Source organism: Micropterus dolomieu, linkage group LG20 (assembly GCF_021292245.1).
Source record: "Micropterus dolomieu isolate WLL.071019.BEF.003 ecotype Adirondacks linkage group LG20, ASM2129224v1, whole genome shotgun sequence".
Classification (NCBI taxonomy): Eukaryota; Metazoa; Chordata; class Actinopteri; order Centrarchiformes; family Centrarchidae; genus Micropterus; species Micropterus dolomieu.
In genome coordinates, this window is record NC_060169.1 from 25,370,206 (window position 1) to 25,395,151 (window position 24,946).

General features: G+C 41.0%; 2 protein-coding genes across 5 annotated transcripts in view; both read left to right on the plus strand.

The window, feature by feature from the left end:
• Nucleotides 1-1,899: 1,899 nt before the first annotated feature.
• si:dkey-148a17.6 (uncharacterized protein LOC108190685 homolog) lies at nt 1,900-4,322 on the plus strand. Its single transcript, XM_046032906.1, has one exon. The coding sequence runs from the start codon at nt 2,913-2,915 to the stop codon at nt 3,996-3,998; it is 1,086 nt and encodes a 361-aa protein (XP_045888862.1). The 5' UTR covers nt 1,900-2,912; the 3' UTR covers nt 3,999-4,322.
• Nucleotides 4,323-8,238: 3,916 nt separating this feature from the next.
• Nucleotides 8,239-24,946, plus strand: part of esrp2 (epithelial splicing regulatory protein 2) — a 25,492-nt gene continuing 8,784 nt past the window's right edge. For 2 of the 4 annotated variants that reach the window (XM_046033497.1, XM_046033500.1), the window contains exons 1-12: nt 8,239-8,377; nt 8,548-8,700; nt 9,188-9,316; nt 17,185-17,298; nt 17,724-17,838; nt 18,107-18,202; nt 18,931-18,985; nt 19,463-19,573; nt 20,270-20,402; nt 20,722-20,764; nt 22,898-23,199; nt 24,050-24,283. In XM_046033497.1, coding sequence (XP_045889453.1) covers nt 8,569-8,700; nt 9,188-9,316; nt 17,185-17,298; nt 17,724-17,838; nt 18,107-18,202; nt 18,931-18,985; nt 19,463-19,573; nt 20,270-20,402; nt 20,722-20,764; nt 22,898-23,199; nt 24,050-24,283 — 1,464 coding nt within the window. In that variant the 5' untranslated portion in view covers nt 8,239-8,377; nt 8,548-8,568. The other 2 variants (XM_046033499.1, XM_046033498.1) reach the window with 2 other exon arrangements.

Consider the following 24,946-nt stretch of genomic DNA (forward strand, 5'->3'; position numbering starts at 1 on the left):
ACCAGAGGCATGGCGGCCTCTCGAGCCCTCCTTTCCGGGGCCTCTTTGCAGGATGTTTGTTTAGCGGCTGGCTGGGCCACTCCGCACACATTCATTCGGTTTTACAGTCTTGACCTTCCTTCGGCACCTGGCACTCGTGCCTCTTAGTCGTGCCACTTTATTGCACACTGGGACAGGCGGGGTTTTCGGCACGGTTTAGTGGGTATCTCGTTCCCATAGTGTCGTAACCGACGCAGTTCGAGTTCCCTCGAAGGGGAACGTCTCGGGTTACGTATGTAACCCTGGTTCCCCGAGAAGGGGAACGAGACACTGCGTCGGCCCGCCGCACCTCTCTCCCCGCCTGAAGCGCCTGCTTCATAGTAATGATGAGTGTGTACAGGTGTGCTTTATACTCCTCCGGTTATTCCGTCACACCTTACCGTTCTAGCAACAAGCCATTAGGATTGGAGTGATTTCATTCACGTTCAGACCTGCTACGCCTAGAGGCGTTCCCATAGTGTCGTAACCGACGCAGTGTCTCGTTCCCCTTCTCAGGGAACCAGGGTTACATACGTATCCCGAGATGTTTAATAACTGTCAGACACTTAAAGAGAGGAGTTATAGAGTTTGATGGCCACAGGTAGGAATCACTTCCTGTGGCGCTCTGTGGTGCATTTTGGGGGAATGAGTCTTGCACTGAAAGTACTCCTGTGTTTGAGCAGCACATCATGGAGTGGGTGGGAAACATTGTCCAAGATGACATGTAGTTTGGACAGCATCCTCCTCTCTGACACCACCAACAGAGAGTCCAGCTCCACCCCCACAATGTCACTGGCCTTGTGGATCAGTTTGTTGAGCCTGTTGGCGTCCACTACCCTCAACCTGCTGCCCCAGCATGCAATAGCAAACAGGATAGCACTGGCCACCAGTGTCTCATAAAACATCCTCAGCATCGTCCTGCAGATGTTGAAGGACCTCAGCCTCCTCAGAAAATAGGAGACGGCTTTGGCCCTTCCTGTAGGAGGCTTGAGTGTTCTTTGCCCAGTCCAGTTTATTGTCCATGTGCACTTCCACGTATTCGTAATCATCCACAATTTCCACACTGACCCCGTGGATGAAAACAGGGGTAACTGGTGCCTTGGCTCTCCTTAGATCCACAATCAGCTCCTTAGTCTTTGTGACGTTGAGCTGTAGGTGGTTCTGCTCGCACCATGTGACAAAGTCCCCCACCACAGCTCTGCACTCAGCCTCGTCACCCTTGCCACAGCAAGAGTCATCAGAAAACTTCTGAAGATGGAAGGACTCTGTGTGGTAGTTGAAGTCTGTGGTGAAGATGGTGAAGAGGAAAAGAGAGAGGACAGTCGCCTGCGGAGCCCCAGTGTTGCTGACCATGCTGTCTGACACACAGCGTTGCAGGCACACATACTGTGGTCTGCCAGTCAGGTAGTCAACAATCCAGGACACGATGGGGGCATCCACCTGCATCACTGTCAGCTTCTCACCCAGCAGGGCCAGCCTGATGGTGTTGAAAGCACTGGAGAAGTAAAAAAACATGACCCTCACAGTTCTCGTCGGCTTGTCCAGGTGGGGTAGGTGCGGTTGAGCAGGAAGATGATGGCGTCCTCAACTCCCAGTCGGGGCTGGTAGGCGAACTGGAGTGGGTCCAGGTGAGGTCTTGCCTATGGATCGCAGCTGATCCAGAACCAGTCTCTCCATGGTCTTCATGATGTGGGAGGTCAGTGCCACAGGTCTGTAGTCCTTGGAGCCACTAGGAAATGTTTGGTACTGGAGTTGCAGTAGCTTCAACATCAGCTGCATAGCCTACCCTGCATAGAGCAGGCACTTGTAGGAGTAAAGGAGAGCCGTGGCCACTGAAAAATAGCTTGCACCAAGAAATGTTAATTAACAAATAGCTATGAGAAAGGTTTATTTGCACAATAAGAAAACCTTCAATGCAATATAAATGAAATGAACGTTTCATCAATATTTGAATATTTGAACATTTTTATTTTAAACCGCTTCTTAAATCACTCGGACGACACACTTCTTTTTATACCCTAATGCAGTGATTCCCAACCTAGTGTAGCTTACTTGTATGCCGCGGGGCACATGTGGAGTATCATAACAAATTTGAAAAAAAGAGACATTTTATATGTATTGCCATCCCATATTTGTGCTAAGGAGGAAAATAACAATCCAGATAGAACCATCCAACTTGGTGTGATGCTGATCTTTGGTAAATGTATTGTCACAATAACCAGTAAGCTATATAGTATAAGTGTGCAGGAATACTAGTTAGCAAGCTAGCAGAGAAGTTGAAATAGTTAGCTAAGTAGTAGATAAAATATTTAAATAGTTGCATGAATTATAGTAAAATAGTTACATATGACCAGATAAATGGTTGAAATGGCCACAAGTAATGTATAAACAAATAAATAATTAGCTGAAATTGATGGACAAACAGGTAAAATAGCAAGCTAAAAGTAATAGATAAATGGTAGCTGTAATTAGCCAAATGTAATGGTTAAATAGTTGAAATAATTAGCTAATGGATAGATAGTTTAAAGATGGAGTAAGAATGCACATTTGGCTAAACCAAGCTTAATACTGACAATTCAGTTGTAACGTTACTTAACATCCCCTTTAAAATCGACTGAAATGAAAACATTTGTAACATGATGGTGGTACTTGATAAGGAGGTAGTTCGTCTGATAGGGATGTGGGGGTACATCAGGCACAAAAGGTAGGAACCAATGCCCTAGAAAAATGGACTTATGACGCATGCATGAATCACCTCGCTGTGTCTCAAATAGCCCTGTGAGGAAACCCCTTTCCTGTGCAGTCTATTTCTTAAAGGGAAGTGAAGACTTGCTTGTACAGCACTTTGTTTTTCTTTTCATGCAGACATCAGTGTCAGCACATACACTTGAAGCATGAACTGTTCAACTAAGCTGTCTTCTTCAGAGGAAATGGCTCCTGAGGAGTTTGACGGTGGGACAGCAGCAGCTTGTGTGATCCTGGGCCTGTCTGCTCTAGTAGGAGTTCCGGGGAACCTGCTGGTGATCTGGACTATCCTGAGGCACGTGAAGCAGCGTTCCCACACTGTGGTGCTTATCCTGCACCTGGCTGCTGCTGACCTGCTGGTCCTCATCACCCTGCCTTTATGGATTTACTCCCTGGCCCGCTCCTGGGTGTTTGGAGAGGCCTCCTGCAAAGCCATCGTGTTCATGATCAACGCCTGTATGTATAGCAGTGTTTTCCTTATAACCCTCATGAGTGTAGAACGCTTCGTGGCCGTGCGCTATCCCTTTGCGTCAGCTTACTGGAAGAGGAAAAAGGCTTTGAATAAAGTTCTGCTAGCTCTGTGGACTGCAGCATTTTTGTTCAGCATACCTGTCATCCCAACTCAGATTGTAGATAAGGATTCTACAGTGGAGCACTGTCTGTACCGGTATTACACCTCTGTGACCCAGGAGCTGGTGTGTGTGCTGCTAGAGACGCTGGTGGGCTACGTATTACCCTTCTCCATCCTCGTGGTCTGCTATGGCTGCCTGTGCAGCCGGATCACTCAGATGTCCTTCAAGTCCAAACGCAAGTCCACAGTCCTGATTGCCAGTGTAGTGGTCGTGTTTGCCATTTGCTGGACTCCCCATCAGATAGGAAACATCCTCTCAATCATCATCCTGGCCACTGAAGACTCCTTCCCTGACGCAGCAAAAAATATGGAGAGTTTCAGGAGCACCATAGTCTTCATCGCTGGAGCTATGGTCTTCATCAGCAGCACCGTCAACCCCATCCTCTACATGTTTGCAGCTCGCTCCTTCAGGAGCTCCCTGCGTGACACCGGCATCCAGAAACTCTTCCGCCACATCTCCAGCACCTCCCCAGGTGAGGGTAATAGAGAGTTGTCCTTTGTGTCCAAGAGACAAAGCAATCAGACCAACAGTTCTCAGTGTATGACTGAGTCAAAAGAACAAATGGACATATTAGTAAACATGTGTGAAAATAATCCATCCTGATATTGAAAATGTGTGAATTCTGTATGTGCCGTGTGTCTCTGTCATGTGATTACTGTATGTATTTGACACATTTTGTATGAAATTACAACACAGAACAAGAAGACGGAGTTTATCTGTGCCATACTTGTCCAACTCTGTAAATGACCCATTTTAGGTTTGTTTTGTTTTAGTTGTTTATCAAATGGTGAACATATATTTATAAATATGTTATATATTTGTACTGAGATTTATGCCATATAGTAATTATAATATAGTGCAATCAATAATTGTGTATGCATAAGACATGCCTCAAGTATTTGTAAAAATGCAATACTTTTCCATCAAAGTGAGATTGTGTGATTGATTCTGTTTAAGAATTAAAAAACAAAACATGATTGGACAGAACACAGTATTCTAATCCTGTGGTGGCACCTGCTTGCCACTAATTATTTTTTGTACACTTCTTTCTCAAACAGTTTTGGCTGTCTTGATGGAGACTGAAAAGACTAAAGAGGGACTTAAAGACTTTCTAATAGTGAAGAATCTCTGATTCAGTCTGATTGGGAACAAAACTGTTTTTTAAACTTAACGACTATTGTAAAAATGTTCTTCACTGGTGACACATTAGCTAACAAATGTCCTGGTATCCCACAACAGACACCAGCTTTCAACTTCCTCACCATGAAAAGATTGCAAAATGAAAAACTGCATGTTCCCTTTGTTGAGCAGCAAAAAGCGGAATCATGTCTTAATGTTTGTCACAGTCTTATAAAACTCAAGCCTGCTCTTTCAAGGTAGAGAGTGCAGCATCAGCTTATTTACTGATATCTTTAAATGCGTATGTCAGGTAGACATTTATAATACTCTTCTCATAGCACATTAAGTGTGTATGTTGCCACGACTACACAAAAAATTTTCTCACCAACTGACACAGCCAATAGATGGCAGTGACACCGTATTTTTTATTATAATATTTTTATTTCACCAAAAAATGCCCTTTTTTAATTTATCTATCCAGGGTATGGTCATGATCAAATTCTCTTTTAGCACTGCCTTGCTTCATACACCACAGACATTTATAACCTGCGTGTTGACACTCAGCAGCAACATTCGAGAAGTTCAAGTGGGAGGAACTAAGCTCTTCTAGGAGACACTCTTTCTATACGTTTTACAAATTTGACAAATGGTTGACAATAAATATAAGTAGATAATTTTACTTTGCGTCAGTAACGTTTATTTAAATTTGACCTTTGGATTTAAAATTATTTCAGGCTGACAAAAAAGCTTCACATTCAATTACCATGTCCTTTCTGGGCAGCTCAGAGTAGACTGAATGTAGTAACATATAGGGAAGACAGTTCAAATGTCAAGTCTTAGAGAAAAAACATCACACATTCGTAATAATTTACATTCCATACTAATGATTTTCCCATGAGATGTCATTTGTGTGTTGTGTAAATACTCTGAGAAGGCTCATTGTGATAATGATTTCAACACAGGATTGAATAAAACCGCTGTGACGGCACTCGTCACCTCTTTGGAATCTTTGAAATTTAGTGAGTGAGGATAATTTTAACTGTGACAGTGGAATGTTACAAAGAGCAAAGGGTGTCACACAGAAATACGTGTTTGACAAGATCCCACAAGAAAACATATTCTTGAGACACGCTAGACCTTTTCTCACAGAATGAGGAAGCAGCCTGTAAATGAGACAGCAATGTGGCATGTGTCTAACGTACCCATTGTCTTATGAGTGTATACTCTTTAATTGTATTAACACTTTGTTCTGAACGGTTTTTGGGTTTTGTTAATTGATAAAATATTGATGCATGATTAGAAACAAAGGTGAAAAATAATGTAGGCACACATTTACTCTTAGAATCTAACATGTTTGGAACACATTAAGTTGATCACTTTTTGATGTGTCAAAACCTCCCTCACAGTTATCCTGCTGTATGAGCAATCAAATGTTTTGGTTTTTGTAATCAGATTACCGTAATCCCTTTACATGTAACCCATCCTTCCCAAGGCTAAAAGTACACCAAAGAACAGGACCTTCCAAAGGGATAACCTGAGCCATGAATCTTAGCAATCCCCAAAGTTAACTGGGATGTGTTGGTTGGCATAACACCCTGTTTTTTTGGCTTGGTGGAAGACCTACACACCTCACACCACATGATTCTACCACTGACACCAAAACTAAAAGGTTTTTTTTTTCTGGGTACGATGGTGGCTCATACAGGTTGCTTTCTCATTCAGGCTATACAACCTTTTTACCAAATACACCTGCTGAAAGAAAAACTTAGCTCGTCATTTTGGCGCCACAGACGACATGTATAAGCATGCCTCCTATGTGATATTGTGTGGATCAATGTTCTTTTCTGTTCTGTTTGTAAAGCAATATCATTATGTGTCTCGGATTTCAGCTGAAGTGTTTCCCAGTGTGTCCCTCAACTCATCAGACTGGTTCAGCTGGAAAGAATGATTCCACATAAGGAAGGAGACACTGGGAATTACTCTTCAGACTGTGGGATTTAAATGAGTGAAAGGAGGTGAAAAGACTAAAAGCCTAGCATTCATACATTCATACAGTCTGCTGGCCCATAGCGAGCAGAGATGGGAGTGTCAGGAGTAACAAAACATGGTATGCTGGGAACCGGGCCAAAGACTAGCGAAAACTCCAGCAGGCCAGTAAGGACCTGTGAAGTTACTGAAAACTCGAGATTGTTTAATGTTGCTCTTTTGAAGCGCCATATTTTCTTCAAATATGAAAGATGCTCCTAGACAAAAATATAGCCACATGATACTTTAAATTTTTGAACAGAAAAAAAATACTGTGCAGTAGATGTTATATCCATATCACAGTTTTAGTTGCAGCTCAGCAGCATGGATGTTGAGCATGAAAAAGGATTAGCCTATTCTACTGTTCTTTATTTTTTCTCTATCTGTCAGCATGTGTCAGTCTTTCTTTTCTCCTCTACTCCTTTCCTTCTGTCCTTCCTGCAGTCCCTTATACCTTACACCCACTGTAAACGAACATATTGAAAGAGATCTTCCTGATAATGTCACAATTGCAATCATCTAAAGTTTACTATTTGAAACATTTGGTGAATATATGGCCTTATGTGTTGCATGTGTACAGTTTTGCATCTGAATAACATCAGTGAAAACTTAAAGAACAACATTGTTTCCAACTCCCTGTAAACACAGAGTCATAGACCAGTGGTTCTCAAATGTTTTCACATCAAGGAACCCTAAACTGACACAAATTAGACCACGGACCAAGATGTTGTCTCGGAGTCCCCCATCCGATAGGAATTTTGCCTTTAGATGTTTTATTACAGAAAGTGTATGAAACCCACGACCAAAATAATCATACATTCCATCATTGTGTTACTTATGGTTGGAATTACAGTGAAAATAAATGATTCCCCCTTTTTGCTGGGAACCCCATGGAACCCCCTCAAGGACCCCACTTTGAGAACCACTGTGTCACACTTTGTATGAATGTGCCAGTTTTCCAGGTGCAGAACATTGCATTGAATAAGCCAGAGGGTAAAATCAGCATATGTCCTGCTAAATTTTATTTAAATGTTTGGGTCAGCTTAGTTGCAGTACACTCTGCAGAACACTCATACCAACCCCCACAACATGACTATTATAGAACCCACAAGAAATGTTGATCAGGTACACATGTTCTGCCAATAAATCTTACACTTAATACATTAAATTGTGTGAATTTCTGGGCTTAAATACTATTTAGGACAGGCATGAAAAGCAGACCATTAAAACACATAGTATTATGTTCTCTGAGGATATAAGTTCAAAAAGGTCAGATACTATTATCCTTCAAACTGTAGTCTATAACACAAACTAAAACCTGGTAAAAGGACAGACAACAAATAGCCGGTTAAACAATTGTCAGTTCACTACAGCCATATTGGCTAAACTCTTATAGACACATATCTTCACACATTATTTGATGCATATTTAGTCATCACTTGAAGAAGTAGGCCTTCAAATTGAATTTAAATGGAAAATAATTAACCTTTTAAAGCACTCAAAAATTGCCCCACGTCAATTTAAAACAGCAGCAGGCTGATGCCTCCTGTTTTAAGAAAATACTTCCTGATTCACCAGATCTGACCAATGAGATAACAGCACTCACCCCAGCGTCCCGCCCTCACCTTTCCAAACCAGCCAATAGGCGACGCCTCTGGACTCTCCTAGCTAAGAGGCCGAACCACACAGGTAACGCCGGAAAAAAATAGAAAGGAGAGAGAGGGGGAAAAAAACTCCAGGGCTTGTTATGGAGTTCGCGTGAAAGAAACACGGATTCCCATCCTTCTTACCAGTTAAACCAGTATCTCTGGATAGAACACACTCAAGTACTTCAACAGGTAGAGTCTCTGACCGCAAACTCTTTCGTGGCTCCTCTGAAAATAATCTCCCCCTTTTCTCTCTCCGTTTACCTCAATTGAGTTTCCAGCCCTTTTGTTCGCTCTTCTTATCACTTGGAAAAAGGTGAACCCTCGTGTTATTTTTATTTTAATCTTTGCTTTAATTGTAGTTTTTACCCTTGTGGTCCCTGATGGCTTCGCACAGTGATACTCTGGTGGTGTTCTTTGGGGCAACAGCTGGTGCAAATGGGGGTAAACTGGGTTCGGATGAGAGGGAAATAATTCTCTTGGTGTGGCAAATTGTGGATCTACATGAGAAAAAGGTACGGACCTTTCTGACCCGTTCGTTCGTTGTACGGTTTCTTATGTAGGCTATCCAGACTGTTTGTGGCATAGTGTCTACCTGTAGTAACAATATGTTTTGACATTTAAATCAACATGGTGTGCTCTCTGAAAGCGTCTGTAGCCTGCTCTTTCTCTAATGCTAGCTAACTCAATTCTCTGTCCAGCCCGTCTTGTTAGCGCACCTTTTTAACAGGTGCGACGCAAAATTTAACAAACAGGTGAAGAGTTTAATTTCACCTAATGGAGAAAACACACCTTTTTGGTTTGGCATGTCAGCTTCTCGAGATAAACAAAGCTTTATTGACAATTATGTGCTTTTATGCAACTACATTGTCAATTGTTTGTTTGACTTTTTTTATTTTTGTAAGAATGAATTTCCTGAATGTGGGAGGCTACGTTATAATTAGCCATAAATTAGCTCCCCCAACCCCATTCTGCCCCATGAAACGCTAAATCCTTTCACAGGTCGGGAAGCTTCAGAGGTGTCTTGTCAAACCAGATACTTTGGAGCTGACAGAGCAATGTAAAGAGGAGACAGGACTGACTCTGGAAGACATCGTCAAAGCTGAGCCTCTGGATAAAGTGCTGCACCAGGTGAGTCTTACTGGTCACTTGGTCTGAATGCGAGGGCCATTTCAATATTCATGTAAATCTTCCCATCTAAAATAGGCCTTAAAAGCCAGTTAGAAAAGTTAAAATCTCTCACTGCTGTAGGCTACTTTAATTTATAGGCTACTGTATGAAAACCACAGTAAGATCTCTTTGCCATTAGCACCATGAGGAATTCAGAAGCCAACTAAACCAAGGCAACTTTCCTGTGACAGTTTTTGCCCCGAGTGAGATCAGACTTGACAAGCCTGACTCTGTACTAAGCTGTAAGTTAATGTGAGGAGTGTCAAATTTCAATGATGACCTTTTAGAAAAACTGGTCTTCCACCTGGCTGAGATGTGTGTCATTGGTTCGGCCCTGACAGATGAACTCTGCTGACAGTTTGTTGAAGCTCAGGGGGTAGGATAGGCAGAGTCTCAAGGTATCTGGAGATAAGGAGGAGTCACAGGTCTAGTCATGTCTCAGCCTGATGCAAGCGGCAGACATCTGGAAGGCGGAATGTTTACCTGGGACCGCGCCTCTGTTTTAGGCTGCGGGACATTCAAGAGGGGAGGCTTTGAGATCTTGGGCTTCATCCTCAGTTAGCTGGTTACGGCACTTCTTGAGGACTTCGATGTGAATTTGCTTTCCGGTTCCTCCCTGTCTGGAGGTGTGCTTTGACTAAAGTGCTTGTGTTGCCAAACACGTTTTTCAACCACCCTTACAAGAGTGTTTGATCCATCCAGTATTTCAGAAAAAACGCTCGTTACTGGTGGAACAGTGTGTTAGGGTTGATATTAGCCCTGTTGTGTTGAGACTGCTGTGGGTGCACAAGCAGGTTGGATGGGGTGAACGATTGAAAAGGGTGGGTTTTTTTTTTTAAAGTTCTTTCTGGCGCTTTATAGCAGTGATTCTGCTGGGGTTATGAAGCTCAACGCATAGCCTAAGACAGCTAAAATTTCATGGGGGTTTGGTCTAAATGCTGAAGTCATTTGTGCCTTATACAGACGAGGTAAGACTTCAGCTCCACTGTAGGCTAGTTTGTGTGCTGAACCTTCAAATATTAACCCAAGTAATCAGTTCATTCTTTTCATACCTTTGTCTTACTGGTTACTTTCTCTTGCTATTGGTCATTTTTAAGATTAGTTTTATCCCTGATACTGGGCAGAAAAGCAAATGGACATTTTTGAAGCATTGTATAGAACTGCACTTTATAAGCATGTCCCTCACAGTAGTTGTTTTATTTCTGTAGATGTGTATCCCATTCCAACTTATTCAGTGACAGAGGGAAATGAGCAGCTGCCTCTTATTGGTGGGTTTGCCTTATTGACCTGTGTGGTCAGAACCCCCAAGGACATCTGTTGGTTTTCTTTGGTGAAAGATTTATTAAGGTAGAGAAGGCTGGAGAGATTAGCAGGGCTGTTTTAACATGTGGCTTCCATACAGTTTGCCAGCTAAACTCATTAACATTGTGAACGAATTATGTTGAATTTCATGAGCTCTGTTACACATGCACTTGGATCTGTTAATGCTTTTGTAAATCTACAAACCTACTGATAAGTTTTGCATAATGCCTTTGCCTCACACAAGCTGATCAGCAATAGAATTTGACAAATTTACCCACTGTATGTTTATTAAAATCTGTAAATGAGCCAATTTCAAGTTGTAGAATAGAGATGTGCATGTGTTCAGTCCCCCCTTCTTTTTTCCAACTATGTGCGGCAGGCTTTAACGTCCATGTGCAGTGATAGATATCAGAGGCTGTAAAAATTTAAAACTGGGGTAGGCAACGTTGGAAAAAAACTAGCAAGAGACAGCTAGATTTTGACAGTATACTACTGAAAAAATTGCACCCCTTACCTAAAGTCCTCCCGTCACAGCCGCTCCCCTAAAATGCATTTTAATAGGCCAGCCTGTCATTTCATTTGGTCCGAATAAAGTGATTGGCTGTGCTTTTAATATTTTTGTCACGGCATTTGATTTATTGATTACTGTCTGGATGTAAAGATTATTTCAACAAATATAACAAAAAAAGCTTCTGCCTGAATGGTTGTGCTGTCACCACTGAGTAGAAAAATATCTAATCTGTCTGAAGTGTTCGATCATTTGACATGTAGCGCTGCAACAATTAAACTATTACTTCTTAACTATTAAATTAATTCCCTACTATTTTGATTAACTGGTTTGAGTTATTTAAGGGGGAAAAAAGTAAATATTCTCAGATTCCAGCTTCTTAAATGTGAATATTTTCTGGTTTCTTTAATCCTCTATGGCGGTAAACTGAATATTTTTGGTTTGGACAAAACAGGACATTCGAGGACTTCAACTTGGGTTTTGGGAAACGGTGACCATTTTCTGACATTTTATAGACCAAACAATAATCGATTAATTGAGAAAATCATAAAGATTAATCAACGATAAAAATAGTCATTTGCAGCCTTATTCACGTGTGAATACACCCGACATAAAAAAAATTCAAAATAACATGTTTCAGGGCTCTGTCATAATATATTGATGTGTAAGTTGATGGCTGATGACATGTTGGTACTTGAGCATCTGTTTCATGACTGTAGCTGTGACACATGGTGTATGTGCGCGTCACACCTGCAGTTCAGTGTGGTTCCTGGGAGCAGGCTGGCGGATGGTTTAGCTGCAGTCAGGTTGTTGCTGACTGTACAGGCTTGGCTTTAGTCCAGGACATTGACAGCATGTCACGGCCTGTAGGGAGCATGTGATGAGAGACCTACACACCTTGTTGTTGTTGTCGTTGCTGTGAAACTGAATCACTTCATCCTCTTTACACTATGTAATTGTTTTTCAACCATTTAAAACCACAGTCAGAATAGCTGACTACTGGCTATGGCATTGGGTTACGTTAGTTATACTTCTGATGGGTGCTTGCTGGCAAAGGCAGCCATATTGTGACATGGTTAACATGAGGGATCACATGATTCACGCGACCTGGGTTTTAACACTACGGCAAAAGACTGTATATAGATGACACAAAAATGTGTCTGATTTGTAAGAACCTAAACCCATGATGATGGAGTTATTGCAGCTAGTCATCATGGCTCTCTCTTCCCTGCTGGGTGTGTCTAAAGATTCCTAAGACCAAATTGTCACGGTAATGCCTCTACAAAAGAATTTTGCTGTTTGATGCTACAATGACTACTTTTACAATCAGATGAAAGCAGGTTATAGTGAGAAATCATACTGAAACAGAAAATTGGAGAATATACTGCACTGCAATAACCTGATTATTTTAAAATAATTTTTGCATACAAGTGTATTAAAGATTACTGGTAAGAAAGACAAAACTTTGAGTGTGTAACCTATTGTTTAACACTGGAAACTTTGCACATAATGTTTTAGAAACTGGGTTATGAGTACACATGGGCAAGTGTATAAACCACATTTTCCTTATCCCCATACCATAAAAAGTGTATTTGTCCTTTTTATGCGATGACTGTTTGATTGAAACCAACAGGAGTTACTAATTATGAAGTTCATGTAAACTCAAAAAACTAAACTAAAAAAAATGTTAAGATAACTCTGATACTCTAATTTGCTGTTGCAAAAGTGTGCAGTGTGTGCTTAGTTTTAGTTGCCTTTAACAGTTACCACAGGGACTGCCCTGGCACTCCCTGCTGCTCTTATCAGAGTTTGTTTCAGCCACCACCACCCTACCTCACCTCTGCATACAAACAGTCCGGCTACACTGGAGAGCAAACTCTGATAGGACCATGTACAAAGGTCACTTCCTCCCCCCTCACCTGTGGAAATGCCACTCAGAGGGGTAGAGGCGGAAAGTTGGTTCAAGAGAAATTTGTATCCTTAGTCTGTGAGTCCTGAAATAATGTTTGAGAAACAGATGTTGATATAGAACTGAACTAAAATACGTGATGTTTCTTTTCTTCAGACAGTAAGATTGCAGTATCGTACAGAAAGTAACATGGGATATCACATAACTGGAAATGAGCAGCTAATTTTGATAGCAGAACCAAGGGTACCCATAAAGCATGATAATTATGATCATATCATTAGAACTATTTATTTGTTTAAAACAGCTGGATGTTTGCATATTTATTGCCATGTTGGCAGCAAGTTGCAAAATGTTTTTTTTTTTATACTTAAACTATATAAGTTATGCTCATTGAAAATGAAATGTAACTAATTTAAGGTGGAAGCACCTTTTTATTTATTTTTTTTTTTCTGTGGTCTGTTCATGTGTTTGGCTCAACGGGCTGTTGTCTACCTATCTGTTGTCGGTGCGAGTTATGACTTCTGATCAGCTTGTTTACTCAATTTAGACTGGTTTTTGACACGGAGGAGAAAGGGACAGGGTGTGCCGCTAGGTCTTCTAAAACATTTGCTTTTCTCTCAGTAATCCGGCTTTAGTGATTGGCCAAGGTGGGTCTGCATGTACAGCTATGAGCAAACAATGGTCCTGTTATCACTGTAAACATGAAATTGTGCAGGATGGCTGTGCCTAAAATGTACAGCTGAATTAATCTACAGAACTTTGAAGTATCAGTTTTGGATTTTTGTCACAGGTTTTGTTTTATATTGGGCTAAAAGGGTAGCTGTGAGCTTTGACGCACATGTAACTCCTCAAACAAAAAGCTAAGGCTATGCAGGTGACTTCTGTACATGCACAGAATATGCACATTCAATGAACAACGTCTTGACTCATTCACTGAATGAGGAAATTCAAATTCAGGGACTTTAAATTTCACAATTGTGCACAATTTTTTTTTTTACTTCTTGTTTACTACTTTGACAATTACATCTCCAGCAGTGGCTATCATTTAAAGGCTTTAATACATGGTATGCTGTTGAGATGATATGTTGATACTGTGGTCAGGACAGTTTGTTTACTTTAGCAGTATAATATGCAAATTGAGCTCAACTGATCAAAAAGTTATGGGGCAGTTCTATTTGATGTTGTCAAGATGTCCAAGATTCGTTTTATTTTGTATGATAATTGTGTGTAAAGATGGGTGTGCTTTCACCTCTGTATTGTTTCACAAATTGTTTCTGGGCTCCACCTTTCAGCTTAAAAATGGTATTGTGATTACATACACAGTTGAGCATGTGGTATATCCTGTTAACAAAATGTACCTGAAGCATTCGGTTTATTGTAATGACCTCTAATGAAGAAGTAATTTAGGTTTGGCATTAGAATGACAACCAGCACATCTGTCATCCAATTATCCTGTTGTTTATCTATGGCGGGCCTGTCAGCTAATAACCCCTTTATCAGATCCGGGTCACCACGCCAACATTGACATTCACTTGTTTAATAGCTCTAAGTATGGATGCTTTTCAGATTTTCTATTTTAATTAGCTGTTCCCAGTCTTGAATATGTGTGTTTATTGTAAGGGGTAATTCCTACTGCAAAGGACATTGGACTTTATTTTCATATATAACATAGTATATCCATGTAATGTTTCCCACCACTAACACGTGAACCTTCTGCTTCTCATGTGATACATTCACTTGCTTTGTTTGTCGGAACTTATGTTCCTGTTCTACGTTTTACCAGAGCCATGGCAACATTTTTGGGAAATTGTCAAGGATCTTGAGCTTGCAAATTATGAGGTGCAGCTCCTGTTTTCACATGATCTTGACCCAGAAAATTGCAGAAACATTTACAGCATAATGTGAACGAGACAGAGGGGCTTACTTGAAAGAATGGCAATGACTGTCCATCTCTTTTGTTTTTACTCACAATTACGCAACAGCATACAGAGGTTGCATGGAATGAGGTTTTGACAAAATTTGTAGTTTTGAAAATACCTTTTGTGTATTTTTCTTTAAGACAACGTTCAGTGACAAGTGATCTTTTATAAATTTGCTGGTATCCATGGGCCCACTGCAAATATCCAGGCTGTTTCTCAGATTAATGATTCTTGCAGGTTTCTGTCCAGCCATCCCCAAACCCCCTTAATCTAACCCCGAAGCATTTGTTCCGTTGTCAGCAGCTGGTTGGCGTTTCCAAATAGCCTTGCATTTCTTTCTGACTGTTAAGCAGCATGCTTCAACACGCACCTCATAATACTCTCACTGTCTAAGGATCTGTCATATATTGCCAGTGGTCATGTGAAACTCATCAGTCACTGGGTTTAAGGTAGTCTCGCACCCAGACGGTCTAATTTGCACTTACAAAGGTGACTTTGAAGATTCAGTGAAGAAGATGAGAAAAAACATTACAACTGTCCGAGGTGGCTAATAACATGAGCAAAAGTAAGTCTCTGTCTTGCATGGGAACATTGAGCAGCAAGTCAATACAAGCAGCATTCTAGTCAATATGACTTCAGAGAGGTTTCAAGATGTCTATTATACAAAGTAGACTGGGTGCGACTGGTCTATGAAATACCATATACCCTTTTTTATGGTCCCCACATCCTCACTAAATACCCTTTTTAAGCTGTTGCCTAAATAGATTATGTCCAATGTCTGCCAAATGGACCAAGAGGCCAATAACTGGTTGGGTTTTGGTTGTTAGATCTTGGTCAGAGTGAAAATATAAGTGAGAGAGAGATTAATTCTGAATAAGAAGTTTGATTTACAAATTATTAGTGACAGTATATTAAGTTTCAGAAGCCCAGTTCCATGCACAGTAGTGGTCTAAATCAGACCCTTTCCTTAATATCAACAGTGAATCCACTAACTCCAGTTTTATGTGAAAATGTCACTAGTAATGTAATTCTCGCTGAGAATCAACAGCTTTCACGTGTTTTGTGTTGCCTGTCTATGTGGTTGACTCCCAATGGCTCTCAACCAAATGGCAGCACTGCCCAATGTGAAAATTTAAGCAGCCGCGCTCAGCACACAAGCTCAGGTAATCGGATTTTACGGTATATGGCAATCAAAAAAAGGCACCGAGCCACAGTAAATTAGTAGCTGGTGAGACATTTAGCAACTGAAGACTCTGGGATGATATTCTCACCATTTGGTGGATCTAACCGGTGCAAAAGAGTGAGCGAATATTGGACTTGATTTCACCAGAGGGCCTCAATGGGATAGTTTTAATAATCTTATAGTCTTTGGAGGCATTGCTGTTGTGAGTTAAATTTGCCTAATACAGCTTTCAAATATGTTTACTTGGCTGCCCTTGAAAGAAACATAGAAAACTATGTTAAGCATTCTCAGAAATGCAGTCCTCTGAGATCAGGTGTCACTTGCCTCACTGTATGTTGATATTGAAGCCATGGCCAATGTTGACAGTGAAATGATGCCAACACAACAGGTTGACACAACACATGGAATGGGGCTCATTGTAAGTGGTAGTTATAAATAAAAGTGCATATGTGGGAGTTGCTGGTATTTAGGATTGGGTGTTGGTGTCACCAGAGTTTGCGTAAAAGTGGAGACAGGCAGGTTGGACTCGTATGGGTTGTTTTCCTCTTGTCTGCCTGTGACTATTGGTCGCACTAAGAGAAAAACAGTGATCCTGGTGATTAGTGGTGTGATCATTCCTCTCTTTGTCTGCTCCCTCCCTCACCAGGCAAACGCAAAAACCTGTTAGACAAGCCTTGTTCCTAATGAGAAACAAACATAGTCAAATGTCAAACACCACCTTCACTTGTCTGCCCAGGTTGAAGTCCACAGTGTTATTCTCACTTTCACATAGTGGATGGTGTTTGCACAACAGATATACACAAACCTATGTACTGAGTTTGAAGTTATTAAATGTTTGTAACTTAATGGGAGTGAATTAATCCAAAGTAAATAGAATCTTGTTGTTTTGTTTTTTTTATAGATATATTAGGCAGGTTTAGATTTGATATTTTGACAGCACCGCTATCCCGTTTTTGAAAATAAAATCCATGTTTAATTTTCTGTTCTCCTTCCTGTTTCATTATCTAGTTCCAGCAGTCAGTGTCATCAGAACTGAAAAGCCTCGGCAGAAGCTCTTACACACTTTGTGTCAACAGTCCTCTTGTCATCCGTCAGGCGCTCCACCCTGAAGCTTCCAAAAAGGTAATGGTTCCCACCTTCTTAAACTACAGACACGTTACACACTTTAATTTGGCATGTTGCAGTGTAGATAGTGTAGTTAGCAAAATATTAGTTTCTTTGTTGAAATGAAAATGTAAATGTGTTAAAATCGTGTGTGTGTGTCCGTAGATATGTTGGTTTTTTGCAAACTGTTTGAGCAGCAGCATGTTATGCTCTACCTTGGAATATCAGTAATCCCACTAAACAAACCAGTCATTGTTTTCTCCATTCGTGGCTCCAGTAAGATGACAGTGTGTGATAAACCATATTGAAAATATATATATATATATATATATATATGTATCTTTTTCATCTCCTTGTCAGTTAGCTTCCGGTGTATCCAATATCCACATCAGATTTCCATACTGTCATACTGAATACTTTCTTTTTTGTCTCTTCCTTTTCAGAATATTGTCCTTCCTGAATGTTTCTTTTCATTTGTGGACCTGAGGAAGGAGTTTGAGAAATGCTGCCCCAACGCCGCTCCTGCGCAAAGGCTCACACTCGCCTCCATGTTGGAATGTATCATTGGCTTGCCTGTAAACTAAAACTCGTAGTCCCACCTTATTGATACACTGTTATGAATACTCATTTTATCTGTATGTTTCAGGGAAGATAAATTTTAAAGTGTTAATGGACACCACTTTTGATAAGCAGAGCTGTATTTACTGAGTATGTAGGCTTTTCGTTTACATTTACTAAAGTATAAGGAAGTTGGCTATGAATCCTAGCAGTGTGACAAATCAAACTTAAAGCTTAAACTGTTCAGGTTCCTTAACCATGTGTGCAGATGTTGGTCTTCCTGCCGTGACAGAGCAGTTGATGGGGGTGAAGGAGGTGAGGAGCATGGTACAGCTGACACTTTGCATCCTGGCTGAGCCCTACAGTAAGTAACCGTCAGACTGTGTACCTAAAATGATCTGACATTGAGCTGACCCTGAACTCTGAAGTAACCTGTGCAGAGAAAACAGACCAATACCAGGCCCATATGAAGACCAGTGCAGTGGCATTCACCAGCTGTTATTAGTGTGCGTTAACCTACTTTGGCTACCTGATGGTTTGGGTTTATATAATCAGCGCTGCCACTGCAAAACTAAAGTATTTGTGCATTGTCCTATAACCTGCCTTGCATGTTTTGTTTTTTTTTATTTGATGGAAAGTGGAACAAAGCCCTAACGTTTACACAAAAAAAAACACTTTAACTGGAAGGTGTAGCCATTTGTTGAACAAGGTCTTCTTTATATTTCTAGTCAAGCCAGATATGCGTATATGTGCTATTAAAGATACAGAAACTATTTGACGTTTTTCAAGTGTGTGTTCTTAAAAAGCAGCAAACCCTCTTATTCACTGCCTTTATCGCTGATTCCAGACATGTTGGAGCGTAAATAAATCAAACTTTTATCTGATATCTTGTGTCTTGACTGTTGCTGTCCCCTCTGGCTTTACCTCATAACAGCCCAGTATTTCTTTGGGTGTGATAAGTAAAAGGAATGCATAGTGCTTAAAACACACAGTGCTTGGCAGGGTGAACCTGTTCACTACAGAAAAGAGAGAGCAGTGTTTTGGACCTTCAGGATCCAACAACACATTCGATAACGTAATTTTCTTTTTCAGATCACACGTTCTCCTGCGTTGAAACAGTGAAGTACAAGTTTGATTCCGGCACATGGTATGTATCAGTGTACATTTATCTCACTCCATCCTTTGTGTGCGTTCCTGCCACACCTGTTGCCAGCAGTGCTGTTTACAGACTGACAGCCCTCCTCCAGACATATTTAGACCTTAGCATTGATTACAGCAACAAGGAAAACCACAAGTGTGTTATTAAAGCTGTCCAACTTTGCCATCAAGTGCTTACCTGGCTATCTAGTAGCATAGCACCAAATCCTGCTGTTCTCAGACAAGCAAAAGCTTGTCACCTTGACAACCCGCTGACATTTAATCATGGGGGTATGTTACTCTGTTCAGCACTTACTGTGAGTGGCCTCGGTGTCTGCAGTCTGTGGACAATTTAACAAGAGCAATGGTGTTTTTTTTTTTCAACAAGTTATACTCCTCTACAGGAATGCTTTTGATATTTGGTTATTATAACTCTTCATTTTCTAAATATGGTCAGAATGTCATTAATGTTTTTCTCCCTCCTCAGCAGTAAGACGGAGCCAGTGGACAATGAGACAGTGATTAGAGCACGGGGGCTTCCATGGCAGTCCTCAGACCAAGACATTGCTCGCTTCTTTAAAGGCCTCAGTATTGCCAAGTATGTTGTACTCAAAGGGGACCTTCCAACAGCCCCATTACTCCAATAACCTTTGTTTAATCTTCTGTTGCATCAAAACAGTTCAAAGTGATTTTTGGAGCTGTCAGCATGCCTGTCAGAGTACAGATTTGTGGCTTTTTGTTTCCTTTTTTGAAACAAATGACGCTCTCACATTTGCCATTGTGACTGCAAAATCAGTTTTGAAGTTGTCAATGTTCGTAGGACACATAAAATACTCTTTTAAATGTCCAATAGAGCCATCCAAGATTAGTGTTAAATGCTAATGTGATGGGTGTAAATGCACTAAACAGCTTCTTGTACAGTAGGCTAGAATAGTAATTTGAACACTCATAACACCAAAATGGGACAGGTGCTGTATACCAGAAAGATTAACGGGAATACAATAGATAAGTACTGACACACTGAGATTTGACCTGACACAGGTCTTGGGTAAATACCCACACGTGTGTGGATGTTTGCAGGGAAAACCTGTATTGAAACAACTCTAATAAAAGCTAAAGGTGTGTGTGTGTGTGTGTGTGGGTGGGTTACGTTTCTATTGTATTAAATCATGTTGAACACAGTTCTGATAACTGTATCGTCAAATACATGTTGGTGAAGTTGTATTCCTGGCTGTGGCTCCAGATTATTAACTATGCTCATACTCACGTGTGGATCTGTGCACCTGTGTTTCAGAGGTGGCGTGGCCTTGTGTCTTAACGCTCAGGGCAGGAGGAATGGCGAGGCCTTGGTTCGTTTCATCAACTCAGAACATAGGGACCTGGCCCTAGAGCGTCACAAGCACCACATGGGCAGCCGCTACATTGAGGTCAGATTCAGGATTTACTTCTTGTTCAGTCATACTGTAATTTTGCTTTGTGTGTTAATATGCTTAGCTGAACACTGTAGACCCATTTTTAGGTCCTTATGTAGCCAATGTGAGTCTGCAAATGTCTTGTAAACTAGTAGGAAGTAATTTAATGAATTCTCTTAGGCTCAATATCGCTTAAAACCCCCATTGCTTGTTTTTTTACTGCAGTCTTTATTTTGTTTGTTGGTGTGAAGATATATTCATTTTTGTGTTTGTTACACCTGTATCAGTTAAATTGTTCTTTATGGCTAAATCCAGTTTTCCCTCGTCTTCTCAGGTCTACAAGGCCACAGGAGAGGAATTCCTCAAGATTGCTGGAGGTCAGATTTTTTTATTTTATTTTTTTTAAATTAATTAATTTTTCTTACCATGTTTGTATGAAGACTCATGGTGAAAGGCTTTCTGTTAGTGTGAGGTTGGCTTCATTCATGATTTCATGGCTTTCTCGCATTTTTTTTCTTTCTCATTTGCGCTCTGGCTCGCTCTCTCCTATTACCTGTGTCTTTGCCCCATCCCAGTGACTCTCCAGCAGCTTATCTTGGACTAATGAAAGACGCTTTGTGAGGAGCTTCCCCCACTGCCCCCCATCCCTTCCTCACTTCCTCATCCCCAGCCCAGTCCAACCTTTCAGAGGCCAGTTGGAAAGAAATTTCACTCTCTGCTAACAGCAGCTCACCTGTTCAGTTCAGCCTCCAGCTCCACTCCCCTGAGGGAGTGAAGGCTGACGGCCGGTGCAACGACTGGCTCAGTGCTTCTATAAAGGGGGTGTGAAGAGACAAAGGCAGGGCCCAGGGCCTCTGGACCATAGAGCAGCAGCCAGCAGTAACACGGGACAGAGATAGCAGACAGAGAAACAGTCACTCGGAGCAGATAACTTACAGTGGCTGCCAGTCTGGCTGTGGACTTTACTCAGATGAGTTAAGATCAGTACAGATTGACAGCACACTGGACTTTAAGCATATAGTTGTAGCAGACAAGACAAAGCTGCATTTATCAATAGAAAAGAAAGTACTTCACTGTAGACAACATTTAGTGTCTTAGGCAGCACCATGGCTGTTTTGGACACTGAAATTTGACATTACAGCTGTTTAATTTGACTAGTATTAGAATGAACCATAAGACAATAATACTTCAAAACAAAAAAACAGGCTTGTTGATGTTGTGTTAATATATTTAAACTATGAGCCACTGAACTTTATATTCACAATGTTTATTACTGCGATTACTGGATGACAATCAGACCTTGTGAGGTCATCAAAATTTTCTTTATCTGTCTGGACATGTAGTTTAATTTTTACTGTATACTTTCTACATAGTTTGAAAGCAATCAAAGCAAGTCAGATAGTTGAAACAAAACTTAAATTAACATAGACCCTGTTAGAAATACATACATACATACATACATACATACATACATACGGTACATTTGCTGTGACTTGAGATCACTATACCAGATGGAGTTACTTGCAAATTAAAGGGTTGGCTGCGAGATAGGACCTGACAATTTGTTTTTATAGCCTCTGTTTGCATGGTCATATAAGTTAACATATCCTCGTAGTTTTCACAAGTCTCACCCCAAACCAAATCTTCTTGAACTGTAGCAGAGTAAAGAGGAACATAATATAAGCAAAGGAAATAAGCCAGAAACCAAATGCAGGTGATTGTGTAATGGGGTTCAGTGAATAAAGCCGTGTGAAAATCTGCCTTGGTTCATCTGACTGTGCCTGTGCACTTTTTCTGTTTGCATGCCAGCCAACATTGCCTAACACCGGATGGTTCACTACTTGACTCATTGCTGTTGTCATAGGATGTCACGTATGTCAGACTCAGAGTTGGTAGCTCAGACAATCCTGGAGCAGATCCTGGCAGAGCGCTCTGAAGGACTGGACCTGAGCCAGCCACAGTGTTCTGTAGTTGTCTTTTGAAAGGTGAAGCTAGGATGGTAAGGTTGGGAGATATGACCATACATAAACCGGGGAATGATAAAAATGTTTCATATTTTTGTATACTTTTTATACCATGGTATCGCTCTCTTTTTAAATGGCTGAAGAATTAGCCCGTTTTGGGCAGTTTTGCAAATCAAGAAGAATGATTCCTTTATCGTAAACTTAGATTTTTGTGATTGTTGAATCAATGTTTTGAAATACCTTTAATTTGTCAACAAACAAGGCATTCCTGTCTGGTTTATTTTTATCCACGCTTGCCATGTAGCTCTGGCAATGTCGGTTGGCCGATTTACTAGTAAAATTTTAATGACTTTGGTCCCCTGACTATTTCCTTTTAGGTCCACCAGCAGGTATCTTGTGAAATATCTCAACATCTACCAAATAGATTGGCACAGCATTTTCTACAGACATTCCTTGTCAAACAAACTTTGTTTGAGAACAAAATAAGTGTCACTGTGATGGTCTTATCATGCCAGGTCTTTAATCATTGCTGTCCTCTGACTCCAGGTACATCTAACGAGGTGGCCCAGTTCCTGTCCAAAGAGAACCAGGTGATTATCCGTATGCGGGGTCTGCCATTCATCGCAACACCCCAGGAAGTGCTGTCCTTCCTCGGGCCCGAGAGCCCAGTTACAGATGGTGCCGAGGGTCTGCTGTTTGTCAAGTACCCGGACGGACGGCCCACCGGCGATGCCTTTGTGCTCTTCTCTTGTGAAGAGTATGCCCAGAATGCCCTGAAGAAGCACAAGCAGATCCTAGGGAAGCGGTATATTGAGCTGTTTCGGAGTACTGCGGCTGAGGTGCAACAGGTAAATTCTTTTAATTGTGTGGGCGGCAGAAATCTTGGAGCATGTAATGACATGGGAAAAAAAGAACACATAATGTAAGATTCTAAAGACTTAAGCTGGGAAAATGTGCTGACATACTGCATACAATTATTCAAACTAAAAATAAAGAGGCTGTTGTTGTGGAGTAATGTGTGTATCAGAATAACATTGACTGGTAATATGAAGAGAGGAACTTGTTGCTTTCGTTTTCTATTTTAGAGCCAAACATGCCTATGTTTTCCTTGGCAGTAGTTGGAGTACTATTTGTTACTAATCATGATAATAAATAAATATGTAGACAAGTCTATGCATTTTACTTTGTTGTGATTAAGGCTCTTGAGAAAGCCTTCTTGTCATCAATGAAAAATCCCAAAACATTTTCCCTTTCTATGTGTGATACCAATCAACATGGGCCACAACAGCTGCTTTCTCCATCAGAAAGGTTTCCAAAGAACTGCTGTCATGAGAACATAGAGAAGTACACAAACATGGCATCGAAAGTATGTGACGAAACTGTTTGGACAGATAATTGTGGAATTTACACAACTATATATTATTATTGCCCAATGTATATAGGTTTTTTTGTAATTGCCAGGTCGTTTCTGTAGTCCTGAATTGAAATTTTAATAACAAGTGGATCGTACTAGGTTTAACTGCAATCATTAAAGTTAAATCAAGTGCTGGAGTTCCTCTGTGGAGAATGGTGTAAAATGAATTTATCTTGTCCTCGTCTCATGAGCGAGTTAACAGAAGGAGATTTCAGGCATTTATAGAAAAATAGCAGTAATGTCTTTTTAATCCATTATTGCCCTTCTTCTTTTGTGTTTGGCAGGTCCTGAACCGCTATATGTCCACGCCTCTGATCTCCACACTGCCCCCTTCACCTATCATGCCCGTCCCGGTCCTCGCCACGCCTCCCTATCTTCCAGCGGCCAGCAGCACTCGTGACTGCATCCGCCTCCGTGGCTTGCCCTACACTGCCGGCATTGAAGACATCCTGGAGTTCATGGGAGAGCACACCGTTGACATCAAACCCCATGGAGTCCACATGGTCCTCAACCAACAGGTCAGACTGGTGCGCACTCTTGGGTTCCGGCTTCATGTCTTAAAACTATGTTAAACGTCATCCCTGTTCACCCTCTGTCAGGTATTGGAAATCACTAGTAAAAGCGAACATTGCAAGACAGAGAACATCTGAGCAAATTCAAAGTAAATCTACAGTCCAGAAAAAACTAAAAGAAAAAACATGGATGGGCAGTGTTAGTCCTTACAGAACAGTCTACTTTACTGTTTTTATAATGATCATTTCCCCTACAGATTGGTTATTCTTTTTTTTTCTCCTGACAAAATCACATGTCCATGTGATGCTGTTCAGGCTTTCCAACCCCAACGTGAATGCACATGAATATAAAATTGAGCGGTGAAAATCCCAGATGCATCAAATGTTGTTGTAAATGTGTTTTTAATTAACAAAAGCATCTGTATAGTGACAAGTATTTAGAATTTCAAACTCTGACAGATTTTGGTCAGATTGAACTTTACATTTATTCATTTCTTTTATCCAAAGCGACTTACAATTGCTATACATGTCAGAGGTCGCACGCCTCTGGAGCAACGAGGGGTTAAGTGTCAAGTGTCTTGCTCAGGGACACAATGGTGAATGTCTCACAGTGGGAATCGAACCCGGGTCTCCCACACCAAAGGCATCTTATCTATGCGCTGCCCGGCC